At 36.6% G+C, this 21,823-nt stretch overlaps 3 protein-coding genes across 4 annotated transcripts; 2 read left to right on the top strand and 1 right to left on the bottom strand.

Moving 5' to 3' along the window:
- Positions 1-311: 311 nt before the first annotated feature.
- On the bottom strand, positions 312-2,009 carry Prosbeta4 (Proteasome beta4 subunit). Its single transcript, XM_053752790.1, has 4 exons — positions 1,804-2,009; positions 1,529-1,722; positions 906-1,068; positions 312-509 (listed from the first exon to the last, which is right to left on the bottom strand). The coding sequence occupies exons 1-4, from the start codon at positions 1,907-1,909 to the stop codon at positions 355-357; spliced, it is 618 nt and encodes a 205-aa protein (XP_053608765.1). The 5' UTR covers positions 1,910-2,009; the 3' UTR covers positions 312-354.
- A 451-nt stretch (positions 2,010-2,460) lies between these two features.
- Positions 2,461-4,354, top strand: LOC128674297 (uncharacterized protein). Of its 2 annotated transcripts, none has more exons than XM_053752785.2 (5): positions 2,461-2,681; positions 2,785-3,135; positions 3,293-3,519; positions 3,610-3,777; positions 4,012-4,354. In XM_053752785.2, the coding sequence occupies exons 1-5, from the start codon at positions 2,606-2,608 to the stop codon at positions 4,309-4,311; spliced, it is 1,122 nt and encodes a 373-aa protein (XP_053608760.1). In that variant the 5' UTR covers positions 2,461-2,605; the 3' UTR covers positions 4,312-4,354. The 2 variants fall into 2 exon arrangements, with proteins under 2 accessions (XP_053608760.1, XP_053608761.1); XM_053752786.2 differs by having other exon boundaries at positions 2,462-2,681; positions 2,785-2,886.
- A 674-nt stretch (positions 4,355-5,028) lies between these two features.
- On the top strand, positions 5,029-21,679 carry drosha. The gene is made up of 19 exons (XM_053752842.1): positions 5,029-6,175; positions 6,520-6,601; positions 7,037-7,244; positions 7,611-7,746; positions 8,012-8,167; positions 8,678-8,898; positions 9,679-9,806; positions 10,427-10,556; positions 11,222-11,366; positions 12,059-12,266; positions 12,689-12,929; positions 13,400-13,620; positions 13,871-14,002; positions 14,573-14,744; positions 15,662-15,843; positions 16,471-16,635; positions 17,503-17,663; positions 19,733-19,878; positions 20,212-21,679. The coding sequence occupies exons 1-19, from the start codon at positions 5,226-5,228 to the stop codon at positions 20,598-20,600; spliced, it is 4,173 nt and encodes a 1,390-aa protein (XP_053608817.1). The 5' UTR covers positions 5,029-5,225; the 3' UTR covers positions 20,601-21,679.
- Positions 21,680-21,823: the final 144 nt, after the last annotated feature.

Below are 21,823 nucleotides of genomic sequence, written 5' to 3'. Positions count from 1 at the left end.
TTCTTTACAAATTAGACAGTCTAATATAAAACAGGGACTTTTCCACCTCAAATTTTAAATGATATATGATATTTCTCAAATTAATAAAGTTAATAACGTAGTTCCACATTGCCTGAGTCTTTCGTGGCGCGCGGAAACTATGTCATGATAATGCAATTTGAGTAAATGTCCAACGGAGCTTATAATAATAACAGAACTGAAGATAATGAGATCAAATTGTCATATTAAACCACCACCCGGTAATTGTTGTTGTTCACACACGGGATAAAAAATAAAATATTCTCTAAGGATGATGCTAAATAAAAGTATCATTTATATAAAAGAAACTTTATTTATGCTTATATTAAAAAAAAACTACTTCACCAATGCAGAATTGATGGGCGGTAGTACTTTGATGCCGTCTCTGTTGACCACTGTGACTTGGAAGTTGGGCAGACTGACAAACAACCTCTTGTGGACTTCCTTCACACACAGTTTGAGAATTTCGTATGCTTCCTCCTCAGTTGCATCTAAAAATTATAATAGACTTGCATTTAATAATTTTCTAATATTGATGTATTATATGTAATCTTTATGCATGAAACTTTATTTTTTTTTAATTATTGATTTCTTAACAAGCAGGTATCAATATGAAGTAATTATGTGATAACACATAATTACATCATATTCACAATTTTTTTATACTTCATAATTTCAGAAAAATTATCTTTTGTCTCTTTCTGTGAATTTCAAATATTATAAGGTGGAATAGTGACAAAACATATTTTAGCTTAAAGTTTTTTGTTTTAATATATAATGATTTATATTAAAAATTTAAAAGTCTGTTGTCTGCCTACTTTCACACACTTTCACATGTAAAATGCTGATACTACTTTGTAAATGAAAAAAACTGTTATAAGTCATACCCTTCTTGTGATATCTGTCCATGATACTTAAACTGAGGTATCCACCAAAGCCATGCGCACAGAAAGGCACTTTCACACTGGATGCCAGGTAGTCCATAAAATATAGTTCCGGACCATTTTCCTTGTCATACCCTCCCATCAACAGGTTGACAAAATAGGGAGTCTAGGGAAAGGAAATAGATTTATTTATCACATACAACAGATAACAACTTAGGATTTTTTATTATAATAATTTTATATGAATAGTAACATCCTTCTATAAGTGCAAATAAACAACTGGGGCCCTAAGATAAATGTTGGACTTTATTACTTTTTGTAATCTAAGTATCAAATTATACCACAGGTTTAGTAATGTAATAAGCCATTTTTTTCTACAAAACAAATTCAGTCATCCAACATTTAAGCTGTTGTTACCTTTAATATATACTTAGAGAAGATAAATAATAATTATACTACAAATAAACACCCTAATCTTTGTCGAATAGGTATTCGACAAAGATTGTTTATTTAGAGCTGGTAAATCACGAGCAAATACAACAACAGCTAAAATGGTGGATGACACCATTAATTTATGGTCCAAATTGTGCATAAATTGGAATTTTTACTACATGTGTAATACTTACACTGCTTCTCAAATACTCTGCAAGGTTACGGCGAGTGAAATTAGCCGCAGCAGTGGGTCCTAGTTCATAGCCGTTGCGCATTTTATACAACTGAATGTTCTTAGCAATGTACTCGGCAAACTGGTTTGTATCGCCAGAATCTCCAATAACACCCATCACCAATCTATCAGAGATCTTATAGATTTTCTCTTCATCTGAAACAGAAAATAAAGAGTTGATTAAAATAAGATTTATCTGTGCTGTGATACAAGCTAAAAAATTAAAATGCAACTCACCATCTTTCATCACCATAATACTGTGGCTGTTAGTTTGATCAGCCGCTATCATTACAAAATCATTGCATTGAATCCCTAACAAGCATTGCAGATTGATATTAGACATTGTTTAATTTCTTTAAAATTATGAGTAAACTGCAAAAATCCGAAAATCTATTTCGGCAGGAAAATAACCTAAACAATAAACTTGTCAACTCACTGTGTCAGTGTCAATGTTGCCAGTTGCATTACAGTAGCTGCCAGTCTTAAATATTAGTGTTTTAGAGGAGAAGGTTAGGTAGGTAGTGTAGAGTAGGTTAAGTAGGTAGTGTAGAGTAGGTTAGGTAGGTAGTGTAGGGGAGGACCCCCACGGACCAACAAAAGGTCTTCCCTCTGTATACGTCTACCCAAGCGTGCTGAAGGCGGAATTACGTCTAACTAGCCTGAGCGAGGCGAAGTATTAGAACCCTCCATGGGCATCATACATGTTCTAATACTTATCTTTAGTGGGTATCTACTATTATGGTGTTGGTGTTATTTGTGTTGTAAACTTGTAATCCTTGCTTGCCATAGGCCAGAGATATATACGGACCCGCGTGCGGGGCTTTCTAATTCATATTATCCTTGCTGCCTACGTATAGGTATCTTTGTCAAAAATTTATGTCAATGTCAAAACATGGCAAAACGTCTGTATGGCTAGCGAAATATGAGCGAAATGCGTTAATGAGGTTATAAATAATATGTACCTATTACCTATTAATAAATGATTTTAAGGTTTTTTTTCTGTTAATTTAAACTGTTCCATTTCCTTTAGATATGCATAATGTTCAAAAGAATAGCACTAGGTATATCTGGCGGAGTAGATAGTGCTGTTGCTGCACTACTGCTCAAAAGAGCAGGTATGTGATACTGAGACCTGAGAAGACTTGAGGTTTTTAAAAGTAAAAATATATTTATATTAGAAAAGTATGTGTAATTTCCACGAGTTTTTTTATTTTACAGGATATCATGTCGAGGGAGTATTTATGAGAAACTGGGACAGCAATTATGAAAGTGGATTTTGTTCGGATGAGAAAGATTTTGAGGATGCGACATTTGTTTGCCGTAAGCTGGATATCCCTATGCATAGAGTTTATTTTATAAAAGAATATTGGAATGAGGTATTCACAGTGTTGTTGAAGGAATATGAGAGTGGTCTAACTCCAAATCCGGACATACTTTGCAATAGATACATTAAGTTTGATAGTTTTTTCGAACATTGCAGGAACAATTTAGGACTTGACGCTATTGCTACTGGCCACTATGCTAACACATCCTTTGGTCCATTTTTAGAACAATATTCAGAAAATGAAGGTATATTCATTTCCATAAGTATTTATATGATTCCATAAGTTTTCACCTAGGTAAATCAAAACAACTTACAAAATTATTTTCCCGCTGTTGATTCCATCTGATTCCATAAAATCGACTTATAAATTAATTGGCTATTTACCTACTTTCACATTTTCAGGAGTTCGATTATTGCAACCTAAGGATAAATTCAAAGACCAAACATTTTTCCTTTCGCAAGTAAAACAATTTTCTTTGAGGAGATGTATGTTCCCTCTTGCTAATCTACTAAAAAGCCAAGTAAGGGAAATAGCCAAGAGTGAAGGGCTTCTAAATGTAGCTACCAAAAAGGACAGCACTGGCATATGTTTTATAGGGAAGAAAAGATTTCAGGATTTTATTGAAGAGGTGAAACAGGCTTATTTGAATTTTATGAAACAAATATTTTTATGAATAGAAATATTAATAAAAATAATTTGCATTCTTTTGCCATTCCAGTACATAGAAACAAAAAGAGGCAATTTTATAGACATTGACACAGGACAAATAGTAGGGGAGCACAGTGGTCTTCACAAGTGGACAGTGGGTCAAAGGTGTTGCCTGGCTGATTGGAAGGATGCTTACTTTATTTTCAAGAAAGATCTAGATACCAACAATATTTATGTGGTAACTACCTATTGATACTTTTATTATACTAGCTTTAGTGTGCCTGATATGCAATGTGCACAAAAAAATTTGTATAGCCTTTCTCATAAATGTGGCTAATATACACAGATTTTTTTTTCAAATTGTACTCACATTAATCATTTGTATCAGCATTCTGTTATCTGTAGCTTTATTAACAACATTGTATATTATTCATTTTTATCATTTGATCACATTCACAAATTCTATTTACAGGTGGCTGGAACGAACCATCCTGCAATAAGGAATGATATATGTTTCACTAGAAAACCACACTGGATTTATAATGAACCACAGGAATTGTCAAGAGGAGACATGCTTTATTGCTCATTTAGATTCCAACATACTAAACCTTTAGTTCCTTGTAGAATAGTTAATAATTCTGAAGGTTTAACCATTTATTTGGATAGAAAGTTGAGAGCTATTACCGAAGGTCAATATGGTGTGTTGTATAAAGATGGTGAATGTCTTGGCAGTGCAAAAATTGCAGATGTATGTCGAGATTTGATATATTGATGTTAAAATGCTTGTTATGAGAATATAGTATAGGTATTTATTATTGCTTGTTTCATTTTAATCGTTATTGGTACTAAAGTAATGCTAATTAGAAGAACCTTGCTGCTGCAAAAGGTTTGAACCTTGCTGCTGAGGCTGATAGGAGCCTGTACAGTCGAGAGCAGAGCAAGCTAACCAAATTGATACTACCGCCGCCATGAATTTAATAAGTACTTCGTTGTGCGGAGTACAGCTACTAATTCCATGACCGCCGAAATGAATATCCAATGACAAAACCATGGATTTAATAATTACTTCGTACGGAATACCTACTAATTCCATATCCAAAATTGACATTACATTTGTATACCTATTTTATATGATTTTTATTCACTCCTAAAACAAAATATATATAAATAACTATTATCCGCAACTCCGCCTACTTATGTAGCTTATGTTTGACCCCGGTTTATTAACTAATCTATTCCAAATTTCATCAAAATCGGCCCAGTGGTTTAGCCGTGAAAGCGACTATGGAGAATTGTGGTTTCCACAGATTTATATATTATTTAGCGAGGTGGTTTCATTCATCAATGTTTTTATTTTATTAATGGGAAAATAAAATATTTCTGTTAAATTATTTACCTTCTTTTTTTATAATATATTTTTTTAATCTCATGGCTCCATCATTCGCCAAGTTGTCATGTTTAGGTTCAGTTGTCATTGATGACATTGACAGATACGTACCTAATATTTTTGATTTTTACAGACATTTTTTCCTGCTTTGCCTATTTGTCTGAAACTGAAAATAAACAAATAATTAAATGGAAATATGGTTGCAATTTCCTAATTAATAATGCTAACTAATCTATTAAATATATACTAATCGAGACACGGTTCGTGCCTGTATAAGTGCTAGTGAATTGTATTCAAAAATGTCGGTACCGCGTCCGCCAGTAGATTATACCTTGCCTCCTCCAAATCTAAACCGGCCGCCACCTGTGCCAGCGATACCTGGTGGTCCATCGCCACAGCTATTTACCCACCCCCCTCCGTTTCCACTTCCAACGCCGCCACCGCCTCCACCGCCACCTAAAAAAACAAATTTTTCAACATCAATGCTGCCTCCTATGGACGTTCCTCCACCTTCAATAACATTCTCAGCACCGCCTGTTCCTCCGCCCGTCGCTCCCCATTACCCTCCCCCTCCTATTCCCGCGGAGTATTCTTACCACTCCAGACCACCTACTTATGTGGATTCATCCCTAAGAGAAAAGTTGAAGTATGATGTAAATAGTTCTAGTCCATCAAGTGGAAAGTCGTCAAGTCTATCCCACCAAAGTCTTAAAGATTTAGAATCTGACACAACTTCTGAGGCCGCATCAACTTCTAGATATCATGGGCCAAGATATTCTCCACATAGAGAAAGAGAATATGATAGATATAGAAGAGAGAAGGAGAGGGAGAGAGATAGGTACAGAATAGAATCAAAATACAGGGATTATAGATCTCGAAGCCCTAGTTGCAGCAGTAGAAGTCGAAGTAGTAGGAGTCCGTCTTGGCAAAGCCATAGAGGAAGGGATATGGAGAGATATGAGAGAGAACGGTACGAATATGAAAGAAGACGTGAATATGAGAGGAGACATAGCTCTTCTCGATATAGGGATTACAGGAGTTCAAGTCACTATGATCCCCATGATGAGAGGTCTCATAGATCACATAGTCACAGCTACTCTTCTAGTCGAGATTCTCATAGCAGGAGTCGCACTAGAGAACCCTCCCCAAGATCTAGGCATGTGTCCATGTCTCGGAGGTCAATGAGTGAACGAGGATCAATGCCTCGGAAAACAATGACTGATCGTGAAAAGATTCTTGAGGAATATAGGTGAGTATAATCACTAGGATTACTTTTTAAAAAATCCTGTAAAACTTTAAGCTAAAGTTAATTTGTTCAGTTTCTAATATAATTTCTCTTATATGCATATACCTTCACCTAGCTAGCAACAGCCTTATTACAGGCAACCAGTGTGCTTGCAAGTTTTTATATAATATAAAATTGTGTATTTGTTTTCATTTAAGCAATAAATACCAAAATGACATTTAAAAAATATAAAGACCAATGTTTTTATGGAATTTGTTGCATGGATTTTTTTATGTGAATCTGCCTCAGGTGCAAAGCTGGGAGGCTTTTAAAAAACATCCTTTCTTACTTTTTATATAAATTTACAGGAAGAACTTTTGTAAGACATCTGAGGATTTTATAGAGAAAATGGAACAATGGTCAAAGGAGCACAATTCTGATGAAGAAGAGGTAATAAATAAAAATTACTACACACTAATATACTCCTTATAATAGGAATACTCCAAATCCTTCCTTGGATGTCATATAAGAGGCGACTAAGGCACACATACCTATGCAAATTATAGAAAACATAGCATTTCCAAACAGGGTTGTTGTGGGACAGGTGACCAATTGTAAATCACAGCAAATATTTGACATTTTAATAATCTATTTTATAAGCTGTGTGTTTAATAATCTATTTTATATGTGAAGATGAGTGACAAAATCAAATTATATATGAAATTTTTTATTTGTAAAAAATGTTTCTGCATAGTAAAAGCTTCACTGGGTTTCACTCCTGTAGGAATATCAGAATAAAAAGTGCTCCAAATCACTCAGGCATAATATAGCTTCCCAGTGAAAGAGTTTCGAATATTTTAAGACAACCTTGTTTTCGGTTTTTAGCAAGTTTCCAAGATGTGGTACAGAAGTTCTCCAGCAGAACTGTATTATAAAGCGGGTGAAGACGGCAGCATGCGACAAACCAGTAAACTGGAGAAACTGTGTGAGACAGGGTTCAAGGTTCTCATCGAGAGGGGCAGGAACGCCAGGCCTGAAGTGGACGAGCTACCTCCCCTAAAGCCACCAAAGACTAAGATGTGCAAGCATAGATGTAAGTGTCTTTATTTGTATATGTTAGCACTTAAAATAAAATTCTTACTTAAAATTATTTATTCAACTTAGGTAGATATTCATAATTTATTGACGTGAAAGCTGACTTCCGAAGTGCTGGTGAAGCTGAAAAGGATGAAGGTATAAAAAACGGATATAGAAGCAGGACAACCTTCGCGGTTAGATGTGCCCTTTATTTGGCGATTTATATTTTCGTCCGAGGTGTCGACATCACGCCGTTCTGCCGCTCAAAACAAAATTAATTATTAAACTTTATTGCAAGTAAAAACATACAAATAAATGGCAAACTTAATATGAAAAGTAGTCTAAAGTATGCCCGAGCCCTATGTGTTTTCATAATTTACAGTGGAGGAAAGAAGTTCTTCATCGTCCGAGAGTGATGAGTGTTTGGACGAGGATGGCCTGCAAGGTTACACTGACAGAATCATGTTGGAGCTGCAGCGCAAGCAAAGTCATCCCAGGAGGCTGCATCCGGAGATGTGGTATGTATTTTATTACCTATCCTTTGTCAATGTTTGTCAAATTTTTTAAAGCCTATTTTTGTGTCACATGTCTTAAAACGGTGTATCTTTAAAAGAGTATTTATGGTTTTTAAGTTCTTTATCCAAACAAATTTTCAGTTAGGAGAACTGGAATGCTCACGATATTCACATGTTTCCATTTCGTAATTATCGTTACTTCGAAAACTGGTAAAAATTTAGTAATTTATTTTTATGAGGAAGAATTGATTAGATATAAATATTGCAGGTTCAATAACACAGGCGAGATGAACGGCGGCCCACTGTGTCGCTGCAGCGCCCGCGCCCGCCGTCACGGCATGAGGCACGGTGTGTACGCGGGGGAACAAGTCTTCCCCAAGTGTGACCCACTCAGCAGCAACCTGCGTCAGCTCTACCATTACCGGTCAGATTGTTTATGTGTGTCTTATAACACATGGAATATATTGATATACATTTTAAACTTTTTCTTTCTTTTTGAATGTTGTTTTTTTTTTAAGTTTCATGGCTCCATCGTTCGCCATAACGATGATTTTGCCAACGCCAAGGTTGAGATTGACATGGAATATAATATCAATATTGATACACGGTGCAGTGTGTAACCTAAATATAAGAGTATATAAATATATTATACATACATACGGATATAGGGAGATAAATTTTTATGTCAAATTTAATGTCAAAATATACAATTATACATGTCAATCGAAATATACAATGTCTCAAAACGACTTAATTAAGTTTTTGGTTTTAAAATAAAATAATAGTAAATGTATTTTCTAATTTAAAATATAGAATCATTTTTTTAAATTTTAGAATCAAAATATTTAACCATTGTTGTTGTAAAGCTGAAGTATAAAAATGGACTAACCCTGATACAAAATAGCATAATTATCAACATAATTCCTCGTTTCAGAATCACAGTGTCGCCTCCTACCAACTTTCTGATAAAATCTCCCACAATCATAGCTCACGACGAGCACGAGTTCCTATTCTCTGGCTTCTCGATGTTCTCTCACTACAAACTGGCGAAACTCCCTACGTGCAAGGTCATAAGGTTCAATATAGAGTACACGATATTGTATGTAGAAGAGCCGGCGCCGCAGAACTTTACTGTTAAAGAGCTGGATATATTTGGTATGTCATTATTTCGCAAGAAAATGTGTTTTTTTACATACTTTTATTTGCAATGTATCTATATCCCTATGTCTATTCGGGTAGAATCTTACAACTAAATTTTGAAGCAGATATCTTCAACTGTTGAGCTGAAATGTTGTACACAAGTTTAGTTTGGATGACAATGCATTGTTATGATAAGCATGACCTGATGATTGACCCAGGATCGGCTCCAGATGTGGGAACTACTCAACGGTTTATTGCATGGAAATATTTTTTTGTCACATATTGAATGCAATAAGATCTCTGACATCAATAAAAGCTTGTGTCAAAAGTGACATTTTTGTAAACAACTTATTAAGGTGTAAGTGCTGTAAATCGTTGTAAGCTACCACGAGCATAGCGGCCGACAGTAGCTAGTTATCTAAAAAAGATGAAAGTCTAAAGGCACCGCGCCTTCAGCATTTTTATCAATTTGTGACAGCGCCACCATCACATTTCTAATAATTTCTTTTATTTCTAAATTGATTATGGTGGTCACCAAAATCGGTCTAGCCAATTCAAACCACATAGTGTCCACAAATCAGTGTACTCAAGAGACTACATATGGAGAAGTATATAATTTTCTAATAAAAATTATGTAATGTGGCAGTTTTGTTTTTCGCTAAGAAATAATATATATTGAGTAAAATGTGGCGGTCTGGCGGTGGCGCTAATTATCGGTTAGACAAGTAATAGTGGCTCCTGCGTGAAATGCTTGCACAGGCGTCCCCAAAAGTAGTAATAGTAGTTCTATTTCAGAGGAATATCTGTTCCACGAGCTGCTGGAGCTGGTGGACTTGGACCTCGGCAAGGGCTCGGAGACCAGCTGCTCCCAGTTCCACTTCATGCCGCGGTTCGTGCGCTTCCTGCCCGAGGGGGGCTGCGAGGTCAGTACTCCGCTAATATAGGCTCATTTTTATAACTCTGCACAAGTTTTTACAATTGTTTTTAATACACATTGTAAAAGAGATCAGATTATGAGGGACCAAAAATAAGTTTTTTTTTTATCATAGGTGTCTTTTGAAATATCTTTTTGATTTCTCATTCACACCTAAGGATGAAATGATCTCCTCTATAGTATAGCTAGATATTATTATGCCAACTAATATTATAAATGCGAAAGTAAGTTTGTTTGTTACCTCTTCACGAATTATCTACAAGACCGATTGTTATGAAATTTGCTACACGGGTAGAAAATAACCTGGAATAACACATAGGGTACTTCTTATCCCGATTTGCCGAAGCCAAGTGGGCCATACATACATGCGATTTACGCCTACAAGAACCTAAAGGTTTGTCAAATATAACTAAATGTAAAGAGAAAACTAATAAAAGATTGTTGTTATTCTAACTTCACTATCTTCTCATTTTAGATCTATGCTCTTGTCGGTGGAGTATACGCCGCACCTCTCTATCCTCGGCTACGTAATTTTACTAAACTTCACTATAATAAAAATATTTTGTACTCAAACACATACTTATTTAGAAATTATTTTTTCCCATTCAGGTTTTGTCGATGTGCGAAGTGATAAAATACTTAATAGACGAGAGTGGGCTGCTCATTCCACCGGAGACATTGGATGACGTGCACGGCATGGACCACTACACGTGGCAGAAGTTTGTTGATCGGATCAAAGGTAATCATTATAAGGAATATTGACATTTCAGTTTATGCAACAAATTTAATTGTTCAAAGAACGTAGGCAAAAAAAAAACTATTCTTTCATTTCGCTCATACATGAAGAAGAAATACGTATTTAGGAATACATACACACTGCTCCGCCCGTTAATCACGTATAGTGTTTGGCATTGGAATGAATAATTATTTTTGTATGAAAGTAAAACTTTACGAATTATCATACCTTGCCAAACAAACGTCGTTGTTTACGATGTTAGCTATTTAGTTCTGCGAGGTTGCTGGTATAAAAACAACCCTGTATTTGAATAGGGTAGGTGACAAGATCAGGAAATTGTGAAAAATATGTATACACTAGATAATATAGTCATATTTTGAGATCATTGTGGTAATTCATAGATTGTTGACACAATGTTGCCGGAGAAATAAATTCGACCATCGTTAAAAATAAAATTTAGAAACAACTTTTATTGAGAAGTTATCAGCAGAAACGCAATAATTAAGCTGACGTCACGTTAGAGTGTCATTTTGTATCGTTCGGGCGTGTACAAAAATGGGTGAATTTTGTCATATCTTAGTATTGTCAAAATCACAGTAATTTATTTGTTCCTAACAACATGAGGGGCTTCGAATAGTCATAAAAATGAGCGACGTGGGCACCCGCAGGCATGATAGTGACGTACCCGGGCAAGAAGCCGTGCTCAGTGCGCGTGGACCAGCTGGACCGCAGCGCGGCCGCGGCCGCGCACTTCCCGGAGATCGTGCACTTCGGCATCCGTCCGCCCCAGCTCAGCTACGCCGGGAACCCCGAGTGAGACCCTTGATAATTACTAGCTTTTTACCCTCACCCTTATTTTACTTTTTTTTTAGTTTATTATCTTATAAAAGATCTTACAAACATTATGTAATTAACTAAACATAGTGAATCCACTAAGGTTTGTCAACACTAAGGGTTGTTGTAAGGTTAGTCTAATTTATAGTAACCTATGTCCTGCTCCATACTACAAACTATATGTGTGGGAAATTTCAAGAAGATTGGTCGAGTAGGATAGAGCGTGAAGCGGTAACAAACAAACTTACTTTCACATTTATAATATTAGCTATGATAATATTTATATTTATTTATACATATAATACTAGCTTTTGCCCGTAACTTCGCCCGCGTGGATTTCTTATAGGTACATTTATTTTTCCGGGATGAAAGGTACCCTATGTCCTTTCCATTACTTCAAATTACATGTATGCAAAATTTAAAGAAAATTGGTTGAATAGATAGAGCGTGAAGTGGTAACAAAAAAACAAACTTACTTTCCCATTTACAATATTAGTTAGAATTTATACATTTTTTTATAAAAAGTCAAACAAGATATTGTGTTATTATAATGTATTCAATGTTAACATATGTATTTCATCTAAAGATAGTCGTTTTCACTAACATGTTGAAATCTTTGCTTATCTGAAAAAAAAACATAATATAGTACAGCTCACTTAAAAAATTGTCAGATACCAAAAAGCCTGGCGCTACTACGTGAAGTACCGCCATTTGATCGCGAACATGGCCAAGCCGTCGTACAAGGAGCGCCAGAAGCTGTCGGCCAAGGAGGCCAAGCTGCAGGAGATGCGCACGCAGACCAAGATGAAGAGGGACGTGACCGTCGCCATCTCCTCGCGCGGGTTCCACACCACGGGGCTCATGTGCGACGTCGTGCAAGTCAGTGGATTTACCACTAGTGCCAGTAGTTTGTAGCAATTTGACGTGAAAAAGTGCATGTGAAGGTCTAATTTCTGAAAAAAAAAAAAATTATTTTTGATACTCAAAGATTGATAAACAGATAAGTCATTTATTCCTTACAATATGGTGACACGGTGTGGTGTTATTAGGTACATATTCAACATATTCTGCCTCTTAGGCTAGGAATGTTAGATTATGTTTAAGGATTTACAATTGCACATTGATAAATGTATACTTATAGTAACACAAGTGATAGTAAAGTGATGTTTAATTATTGTTTGTTTATATTATTTTTATAACGCATAACACTATATCATATATATAGTAAATATATAGCATTATATATATAGCACTATATATATAGCATTTCAGTTTTTTTCACGTTATTTAATTATTTTCAGCACGCGATGTTAATCCCCGTGTTAGTCCGCCATCTTCGCTTCCACAAATCTCTGGACAGCTTGGAACAGAAGATCAACTACGTGTTCAAACAGCGTTTGTTACTTCAAACGGCATTGACCCACCCTTCTTATAGAGAAAACTTTGGAACCAATCCTGACCACGCGCGGAACAGTTTGACCAATTGTGGGATCAGGCAGCCAGAGTACGGAGACAGGAGGATTCATTATACGAGGAAGAAGGGTAAGTTGGTAGACATTTTAAATCTTATTACTGCCTATATAGTGATACTAGCTGTTGCCCGCGGCTTCGCCCGCGTAAATTTCCCAAAGGAACAGTTATTTTTCCGGGATGAAAAGTGTGTGTACCCTATGTCATTCTCCATACTTCAAAATATACGTATGCAAAATTTCAAGAAGATTGGTTGGGTAGATAGAGCGTGAAGAAGTAACAAACAAACTTACTTTCGCATTTATAATATTAGTTAGGATAGGATGATTAATAGTAATATTTTCGGTGTCGAAAATGTAGTTCTATTAAAAGTATTAACGACTTAAAATCTGCAAAAATACCAAAAGCATTATACCCTGAATGAGCACAATAGTACTGATATAAGCAAAAAAATATATTTAAAGAGAAACACTATAGATTTAATAAAAAAATTACTAATGTTTGTATCGTTTTTATTTCATTGTATACATTCATTTCTGCAGGCATAGTGACGCTAATAAGCATAATGTCCCGGTTCGGCAAGCACAGCGAGACGGAGTCGGAGATCAAACATAACGAGCGCCTGGAGTTCCTGGGGGATGCGGTAGTGGAGTTCCTGTCGTCCATACACCTGTTCCGCATGTTCCCGGGGCTGGCCGAGGGCGGGCTGGCCACCTACAGGGCCAGCATTGTGCAGAACCAGCATTTGGCGCAACTGGCTAAGGTAAAAAGTCTAGTAAGAATTAGCAATGGCTCCGATATGTGAGAAAAAATTCCTTACATTTTTCCCTTTGGAAATTTATATTTCACACTCGATGTTTGAAATCGACTTTCTTTGTCGATTCCGATTATGTATAGAATAAAAAAAATATGACTAAGTTTAGTCACTAAACATCTTTGGGTCATAGACTATGTATGCATGCTTGTTCAGTAATATAAAAAAAAAGAAATTTTTATTCACATTTGTTGATCAGAACATCGAGTTGGAGCAGTTTATGCTGTACGCGCACGGGTCGGACCTGTGCAGGGAAGTGGTGATGCGGCACGCGATGGCCAACTGCTTCGAGGCGCTCATGGGGGCGCTGTTCCTGGACGCGGGGCTTCAGGTACTACGTTATAGCCTTCACGTCGATCGCAGTAATGCCCTTGCAGGGCACGCTGAATAAGAATTCAGTGTTCACGAAGCAGCTTCCCATCTGGCTAGATTGAGATCAAACGCATTCAAAATTCCAATAACAAAAATAAAAAAAGCACTTTTGCCACACGGTTGTATGGAATTACACGCATATTTCCATATACGCATATTTGTATATAATATTACGCATGCGTACACGTGTTTAATAATAAAAAAAGAATTATAACAAGAACTGCTAATGATTAAGTGCGTCTCTTATAATTCACAATTGTATTTCGTGCAATAATTTGCAATAGTAAATAATTTAAATTACTTTCAATAATCAGATATCTGTAAATCTATACAATTATTATAAAGAGGTAAGCGTTTGTGAGTTTGTATGTTTGAGTCTGGTAATCTCCGAAACTACCGAACCGATTTCAAAAATTCTTTCACCATTAGAAACGTATACAAGATTGCTATAGGCTATTTTATCTCAAAATTCCCAAGGGAGCGAAGCCTCGGGCAACATCTAGTAATTCATATATATAAAAATATGTAGGTGGCGGACCGCGTATTTTCCCTGGCTCTGTGGTACAGCGAGCCAGATCTCTTGGAAGTGTGGACCAAGGAGCGACAGCATCCTTTGCAGGAGCAGGAGCCTCTCGGCGACAGGAAATACATCAAGGACTTTGACTTTCTACGCAGACTCACGGAGTTCGAGGAATCTATCGGTGAATACTCAACTTATGATGTATGACGGTTGTCTATGCATTACTGTTCTGAGAGTGAGTCCTTTGACACATTTCATATTTATTGTGAAACTACCCAGTACTGACTACCGATAGATAAACAAGGAACATTTGTCTTCGAAAAGAACTATATATTTAAAAACAAGAACTCACAAATGTATATAACTGTCGTATAAAACGGGTCGATCGGCGATATTATTGGCCGATGCTGTATATAAGCGGCGTTTAGTCTCTGCAGACCAAAATCAACTCTAACTACAATAATGCTTGCTTGAACGCGACGCTTGCCTAAAAATATCCTGGCTTTTGTTCGATATCGAAACTTTTCCGCCGATCTATTTCTGTTTCTATAGCTTACCATCTTTAGCTAGTATTTAAGTTTATCGCGAACAGACGGATTGCAGCGTTAGATGACGTTGTTTTATAATATGTAAGTATATAAGTCTGTGATATTTTGTATATAAAAAAAAACATCATATATTTCGATAGTGCGATTGGCAATAACAATGTAATGGTTTTCCGTCCTTCTCTTCTTTACGATGTTTTCCTAAACTGTAATGACGCCGTCATGGATGAGGTGCGTGCCAATGATTTAACACATAACGATGCCGAAGACTGCAAAGTGGAGAAGAAAAAGTAGGAAAAGTAACCTTTGCTGTAACGTATTATGGCCGAAGAAGGAACCGACATGTGCTGAGTTGACATAGGGTTTTTCTTAACTATAATCTTGTACTTTATATGGAATATTACTGCAAAAATACACGCATATGGCGCGTAAACTCATGCGGTATCAAACCAACCATTGCCATGGTGCACAACTCATGCTATGAAAGACCTGTGTATGTCAAAACACATTTATTATTGGCCCCTCTTCCCAATTTATTTTCTATATTCCTCAGGCGTGCAGTTCAAACACATACGCCTATTGGCTCGAGCGTTCACAGACAGATCGGTCGGGTTCACACACCTGACTCTGGGTTCCAACCAGCGGCTGGAGTTCCTCGGGGACACGGTGCTGCAGCTGGTGGTCTCCGACCGGCTCTACCGCCACTTCCCGGACCACCACGAGGGGCATCTGTCAGTGAGTTGTCGACAGAGCTCAGAGCGTCGAGACCGCTGCGGCCGCGCTGTCATTACCATCCATCAATTTTCTTGAGGAAGGAATCATTTCCAAAATCAAGCATTCATAAAACTGACATTACTATAGCACAGATTAATTATTTTAATTTCAGATAGTACAACTAATTCTTGTTTTTGTTAAAATTTGATAAATTGTAATGACAGCGCTACCGCAGCGGTCGAAACGCTCTGAGAATCACCCAATAGCAATATTTCTAGTCTATAATTAAATAGATATAATCTTTTTTATGTAGCTATCAGGTCCCACTGCTGGGCAAAAGCTACCCTTTTCTGTTTACATCCACTTCTATCCCAGCTATTGCCCTTTATAATCTCATGGCTTACAAACTAGTTAACGTCATATGTGTTGACGTGAAATTACGTCACGAGAATTCATGTTTTGACGTCGCGCCGTCATTGTCACAGCTAACAACCAAATGTACAACATTTGGTTGAGAATAATGAGACATGTAATATTCATTTCTTGAACTCAGTGCCCATTAACTAACATGATGACTAACATCAGTTAGCCCACAACCATATTATTAGCCTGAAAAAGAATTTAATTTATTAATTTGTTTGTTGCCAGCTCCTCCGTTCGTCGCTCGTCAACAACAGAACACAAGCCATGGTGTGCGACGATCTGAACATGTCCGCTTACGCGATATACAACAATCCTAAAGCGAAGCCGACCACTAAGAAACACAAGGCTGATTTGTTGGAGGCTTTCCTCGGCGCACTGTTCATTGATAAGGTAATACTTATTTTTATAATGGACTAGTGGCCCGTGCCGGCTTCGCTTGGGTAAAACCATAATAGAAAGGAGTCAGGAGTATGTCACTCCTGAAGGTTTCGTCTATCACTGTGCCAAATTTCATCAAAATCAGTAGTTTTTGAGTTTATTCATTATAAACAAAAAAACAAAAATGCAAATATTTTCTCTTTATAATATTAGTATGGATTATACACATAAATCTTCCTCAGGAAGCACTATAGAAAAACCCGTTGCGTAGGTTTAAAAATCTAAGCATACTTAGGGACAAATAGACAGACCGGGAAACTACTTTGCTTTATATTATGTAGTGATGATGATTCATTCACGATGTCATGGATTGATTTTGACAGCCTTTTGTGCAAAAGCAGCAGCAGAAAATGTAGTAAAATTAAGAACGGAAAATTGATAGAAAATTAAACTGAGAACACGCCACTATGTGAAATTGCTCTGAAAGCGACCGCCGCGAACTAAATTTTTGTTGACGCTCGCAAATTACTGGTCGTTGGCCCGCACAGTTCGAAATACTTACCAAATTATAGTATAAGTATAATTATAATATACTAAATTATATAATTATACTGTAACTAGCTTTCGCCGCCCGCATGTATTTCCCGCAGGAGTTTTTTTTTTGATGAGAAGTACCCTATGTCCTTCTCCATACTTCAAACTACATGTACGCAAAATTTCAAGATGATTGGTTGAGTAGATACAGCGTGAAGAAGTAACAAACAAAATTACTTTCACATTAGACGGGGTATACTATAGTATAATTCATTGTAAGAGGGTTCTTCGTAATGTGCCTTTATGTTATTTAGTAATATCGAGAGGAACTATGACGTGTTGCAGAACCTAGAATATTGCCAGGCGTTCTGCAACGCGTGCCTGTTCCCGCGGCTGCAGCAGTTCATCATGAACCAGGACTGGAACGACCCCAAGTCCAAGCTGCAGCAGTGCTGCCTCACGCTGCGCTCCATGGAGGGCGGCGAGCCAGATATACCTCTATACAAGTACGTCTGCTTACCTCTATACAAGTACGTTATTATGAATGTAAATGCTGGTAGCATTTACATTCATAACCAGCGACCCTCTCCGGCTTCGCACGGGTGCTATATATACATTCATATATTCTTCGATTCAAAAAAAGTTACTACATCAGATAGGTTTCCACGAAAGAAGTCCCACAGACGTGGCGCTACTGTCGCTGAAAACAACGATATGGTCTATCTGTTATAGATAGTTCCTAATTTTGCCACGAAAACTCTTTCGTAGTACGGTTTTTATGTTCCGAACTTTGTGTTTAGATGTTATGACCGTCAAATTTTTAGTCTGCATAATATTGCATTTATTTTAATTTAAATATTTTATTTTATTATGTTTTATCAAGATAATAATATACATTTTAATTTTAAGTAATAAAAAAGTGCGTATTGTTTGCCCAAAATGGTAAGAATTTGATATCGGAACGCAACTCTTGAAACCAGATAAAATATATCGACATCGTATAGCCTTATTTCGTATATTCTTACATTTGGCTACTGTTACTGGGGTTTACGATTCAGAGACAATTTTTATATTTTTTTAATTGATTTCATTCACTCCTTACGACTCCTTTCAAATGCGACTTTGTTAGAAGGTACCAAATAACGCGATTCATTTTAGGTTCCTAAACTGAACTGCCCTACAATTGAATCGTTTTGTAATAGTTGATGGTAGGCCCTCAGGTAGCAACATTGTTTACTATTTAATGATGATGTATGTTGTTGTTTTATGACCCTTTCATGCCATTGGTCCGTTATAAAATCCGTCTCTTCTTACGAGTCCTAACATGTAAACAATCTTCACAGTATTTATTGATGAATTTTCTAAACAAAAAATTAATATTAGTTTCAAACCACACATTAACCTCAATAGTAATTTCCTAGGACTTTTAGTTTATGTTGCTTTAAAACTCGTAGAAAGATGTAGTAAGATTGTTTACATAACATACATCTTGGAGGTTTTTCTAAATCTCGGTTTGTTTCTATTGAATCTTGTTCCTAATACAATGTTATATCATGAGATTTGAGGTCATAGCACACTGGTACCGAAAAATTACCAGACTGCTCGCTGTCAGCTCTCGTGTTTTAATGTAAAATATGTCTATAGCAGGCGCTATAAAGCTCAATTTCAATGCATTCAATGCAATTGCGGGCAGCAAGCGGCGCGGTATAAGTATGCTATGACTTTTGATCCGATAAACAACCACCCCCACTTCATAATTTTTCAAAATTCATTTTTATCATGTGTAGACTATTTTTTAAAATGTCATGTTATTATTTATGTTTTAGGTCTGGTAAGTATTTAAAACTTGAGTAAACAGAAATTTTAAATTAAATACAATTAGCTTGTAAATAGCTAATAATGGGGGTGGATGTAATTACAACTACAGATAGGGATAGGATTTTGGATAGAACAAACATCTTGCGCCGGCCTCATAGGCGTTGGTGGTCCAATGGATAAGTCTGTGAACCGAAAGGTTTGTAACCTACTTATGCCATGTGAGTTTGTGTAATTTTCATCAACCACCACTTGCTTCAAGTGAAGGAAATCATCCTGAAACATAGTTGATATTTATATAGTGTGTATTTTATATAGTGTGTGAAATGGAGAAGGCAATGTCAAACTACTCCAATAATATCTCTCCAGAAAGTCATGTGTGTTTCGTTTCACTTAATGACCTCGACCCTCAGCCATAAGCATATTACTGTAATGATTCATATCGACCTGGTTCTTGATTGTTTATCTATAATAATGTTATAAACTATAGTGTTGTCGATATAATATCCCATGAAGAATCATTACATACATTATTCATTCATCACACCAAGCGAATGCTCACTCTATACCCTTTGTTTGGCTATAGTAATGGCATATAAAAACAACCACTCGACACCGGACGGGGACAAAGCTGGGGGGTGACAAGCGGAAACGACGATTATCGCGCTCGTTTGGTGTAAAAAACCTTTAATTATTTTAGAACGCAATCTGTGTGATTTGAAATTATGGAATAGGTTATGGCAATACATTTATTTATCAGGGTGATCAAATGCCTGGGCCCCACGAACACCCGCGTGTACGAGGTGGGCGTGTACTTCCGCGGCAGTCGGCTGGCGGCCGCGCGCGGCCACTCCATACAGGAGGCCGAGATGAATGCGGCGGAGGAGGCGCTCAAATGTGCGCATGGTATGACTTTCATTATTATTTTATATTTCTTGTTCATATTGTCGCAAAATCCCCTTATATTGTCAAGAAATCGCTAAATAATTATCAAAAATGCTTACGTATATTTTTTCTAGCTGTTTAAGTCTCACTGCTGGGTAAACGCCTGTATTAAATAATGCATAAATAATGTTTTTTTATTACTTGATATTATGAAATTTCGATTATCCTGAGTTTTTATTTACCGCTTACCGACCCTACTGTTATCTACCACGTCTCATTAACTGGGTTGAAATAAAACAGTTCTCTTTTCACCTCAATTTCATTAGTATACTAATATCAGTTTCTCGTCGACAGAACTATTCCCCCAACTGGACCACCAGAAGCGCGTCATCGCAAAGAGCATGCGCAGGAAAAGTCGCCGCGACGGACGCGGGAGCCCCTCCGAAAATCGACGGTCGCGGAAACAAGAAGAAAAGGTTCCAAAAGCCTACAGAGTGCACGCCCAACAAACAGACAGCGAAAGTAGTTTGTCTCTTTCTTTATCCGAAGAAGAAGGACAGAGGTCGGACGACTCGTCCAAGTCGGAAGACGACTCGGGACTTGACAGTGACACTGAGAATATTCCCGATGTGAAAGTCAGCTCGCTACTCAGTGATATGGAGAGGTTAAAAGAAGATCTGATTAAGAGGAATGAGTACGAAAAATTGAAAGAGAAATGTAGGATTGATTCCGATGACGATTAACTTGCATGATATGAAATATTGTAAATTACAAATAATCTAACGATAAATGTGTCCTCTGGTTGGCAATCAATTGTTTGTGCGTTCGATCGTCAATGAATTTCATCGAGCAATGAAGTATTAATTTGAAAATGCTTGTAAATTATTATTCTCGTCGTTCATAAACTTGTATTCGCGGAATACGTGGGGTCTTTATAAATGTACGTACTCGTGTATGCTATCATCTTATATTCTTCCTAAGACAACTTGACAATTTGCTATGAAAGTGAATGGAAATATTTATTATGGATCGTATTAACTTTTAATTTTGTTGTATATAAGCATAAATGTAGGAAATCGAACTGATTCCCAATATGACTAATGTAAGCTAAATGTAATTGTGAAACGATAAAATCCTAAAAGTAGACTGCGAAATGGATTGTCGGTTGAGTGATATGTTGTTAATAAAATAAAGGATTAGACCAAAGCAAATGTGGAAATTCAGGTCCAACACTGACTGTGAAACCAACTGCAACTATCCAACCATTTCGAAATTGCTTTGAATTGCAGGTTTTAAAATATATTCGTTGTACACGCTCTTTAACTTATTTTTGAAAATAATAATGAGGAAAAAACTCTTGAATCGAGCGAGAATTGAACCCGCTTCCGGAACAGTGCTTTTTACCACTGAGCTATCGAGACATGCCAATTCGGCTGAATTAATTCATTCTTTACGTCTTACGCCGAAGTACAGTATTTTCATTAGAGAGTAGTAGGTAAATAGTCGCGTCTCAAACACAAAGAAAACTAAAGACGACGAGCTAGCTAGGGTATTCAACATCCCGACACATTATACAAAGCGTTATTAAACCGAGCACGCGGTGAGGGACAAAACATATTAGCGCACTGTTCCGTTTATGTGTTTATAATAGTACGCATTTTTTGTATGAGCGAAAGCAAAGATATCGACGAAATCTATAGCATTCTCTGTCTATGATTTAACTTGAATTTGCAGTTACATTTGACAGTTTGTTTTGGACCTTAATCCGTGTATAAAAAATAGTCGAATTAATGGAATCGTATATAAATATATGTATGTGTAATAATTTCTTTTATTTTTATACATATATTAGGAAAGTTTAACTTATGAGGCTAGCACTAGCAATTTTGTCGGAAAACAAATCATCGTAGGCAATCTTAGACCAGACAGATCTTCTGTCCTTACTTATTGTTTCGGTAAAAGTTTA

The sequence above is a fragment of the Plodia interpunctella genome, chromosome 12 (genome assembly GCF_027563975.2).
Source record: "Plodia interpunctella isolate USDA-ARS_2022_Savannah chromosome 12, ilPloInte3.2, whole genome shotgun sequence".
Classification (NCBI taxonomy): Eukaryota; Metazoa; Arthropoda; class Insecta; order Lepidoptera; family Pyralidae; genus Plodia; species Plodia interpunctella.
The sequence above is the reverse complement of the archived record's forward strand: the minus strand, read 5'-3'. Positions and strand labels throughout refer to the sequence as shown.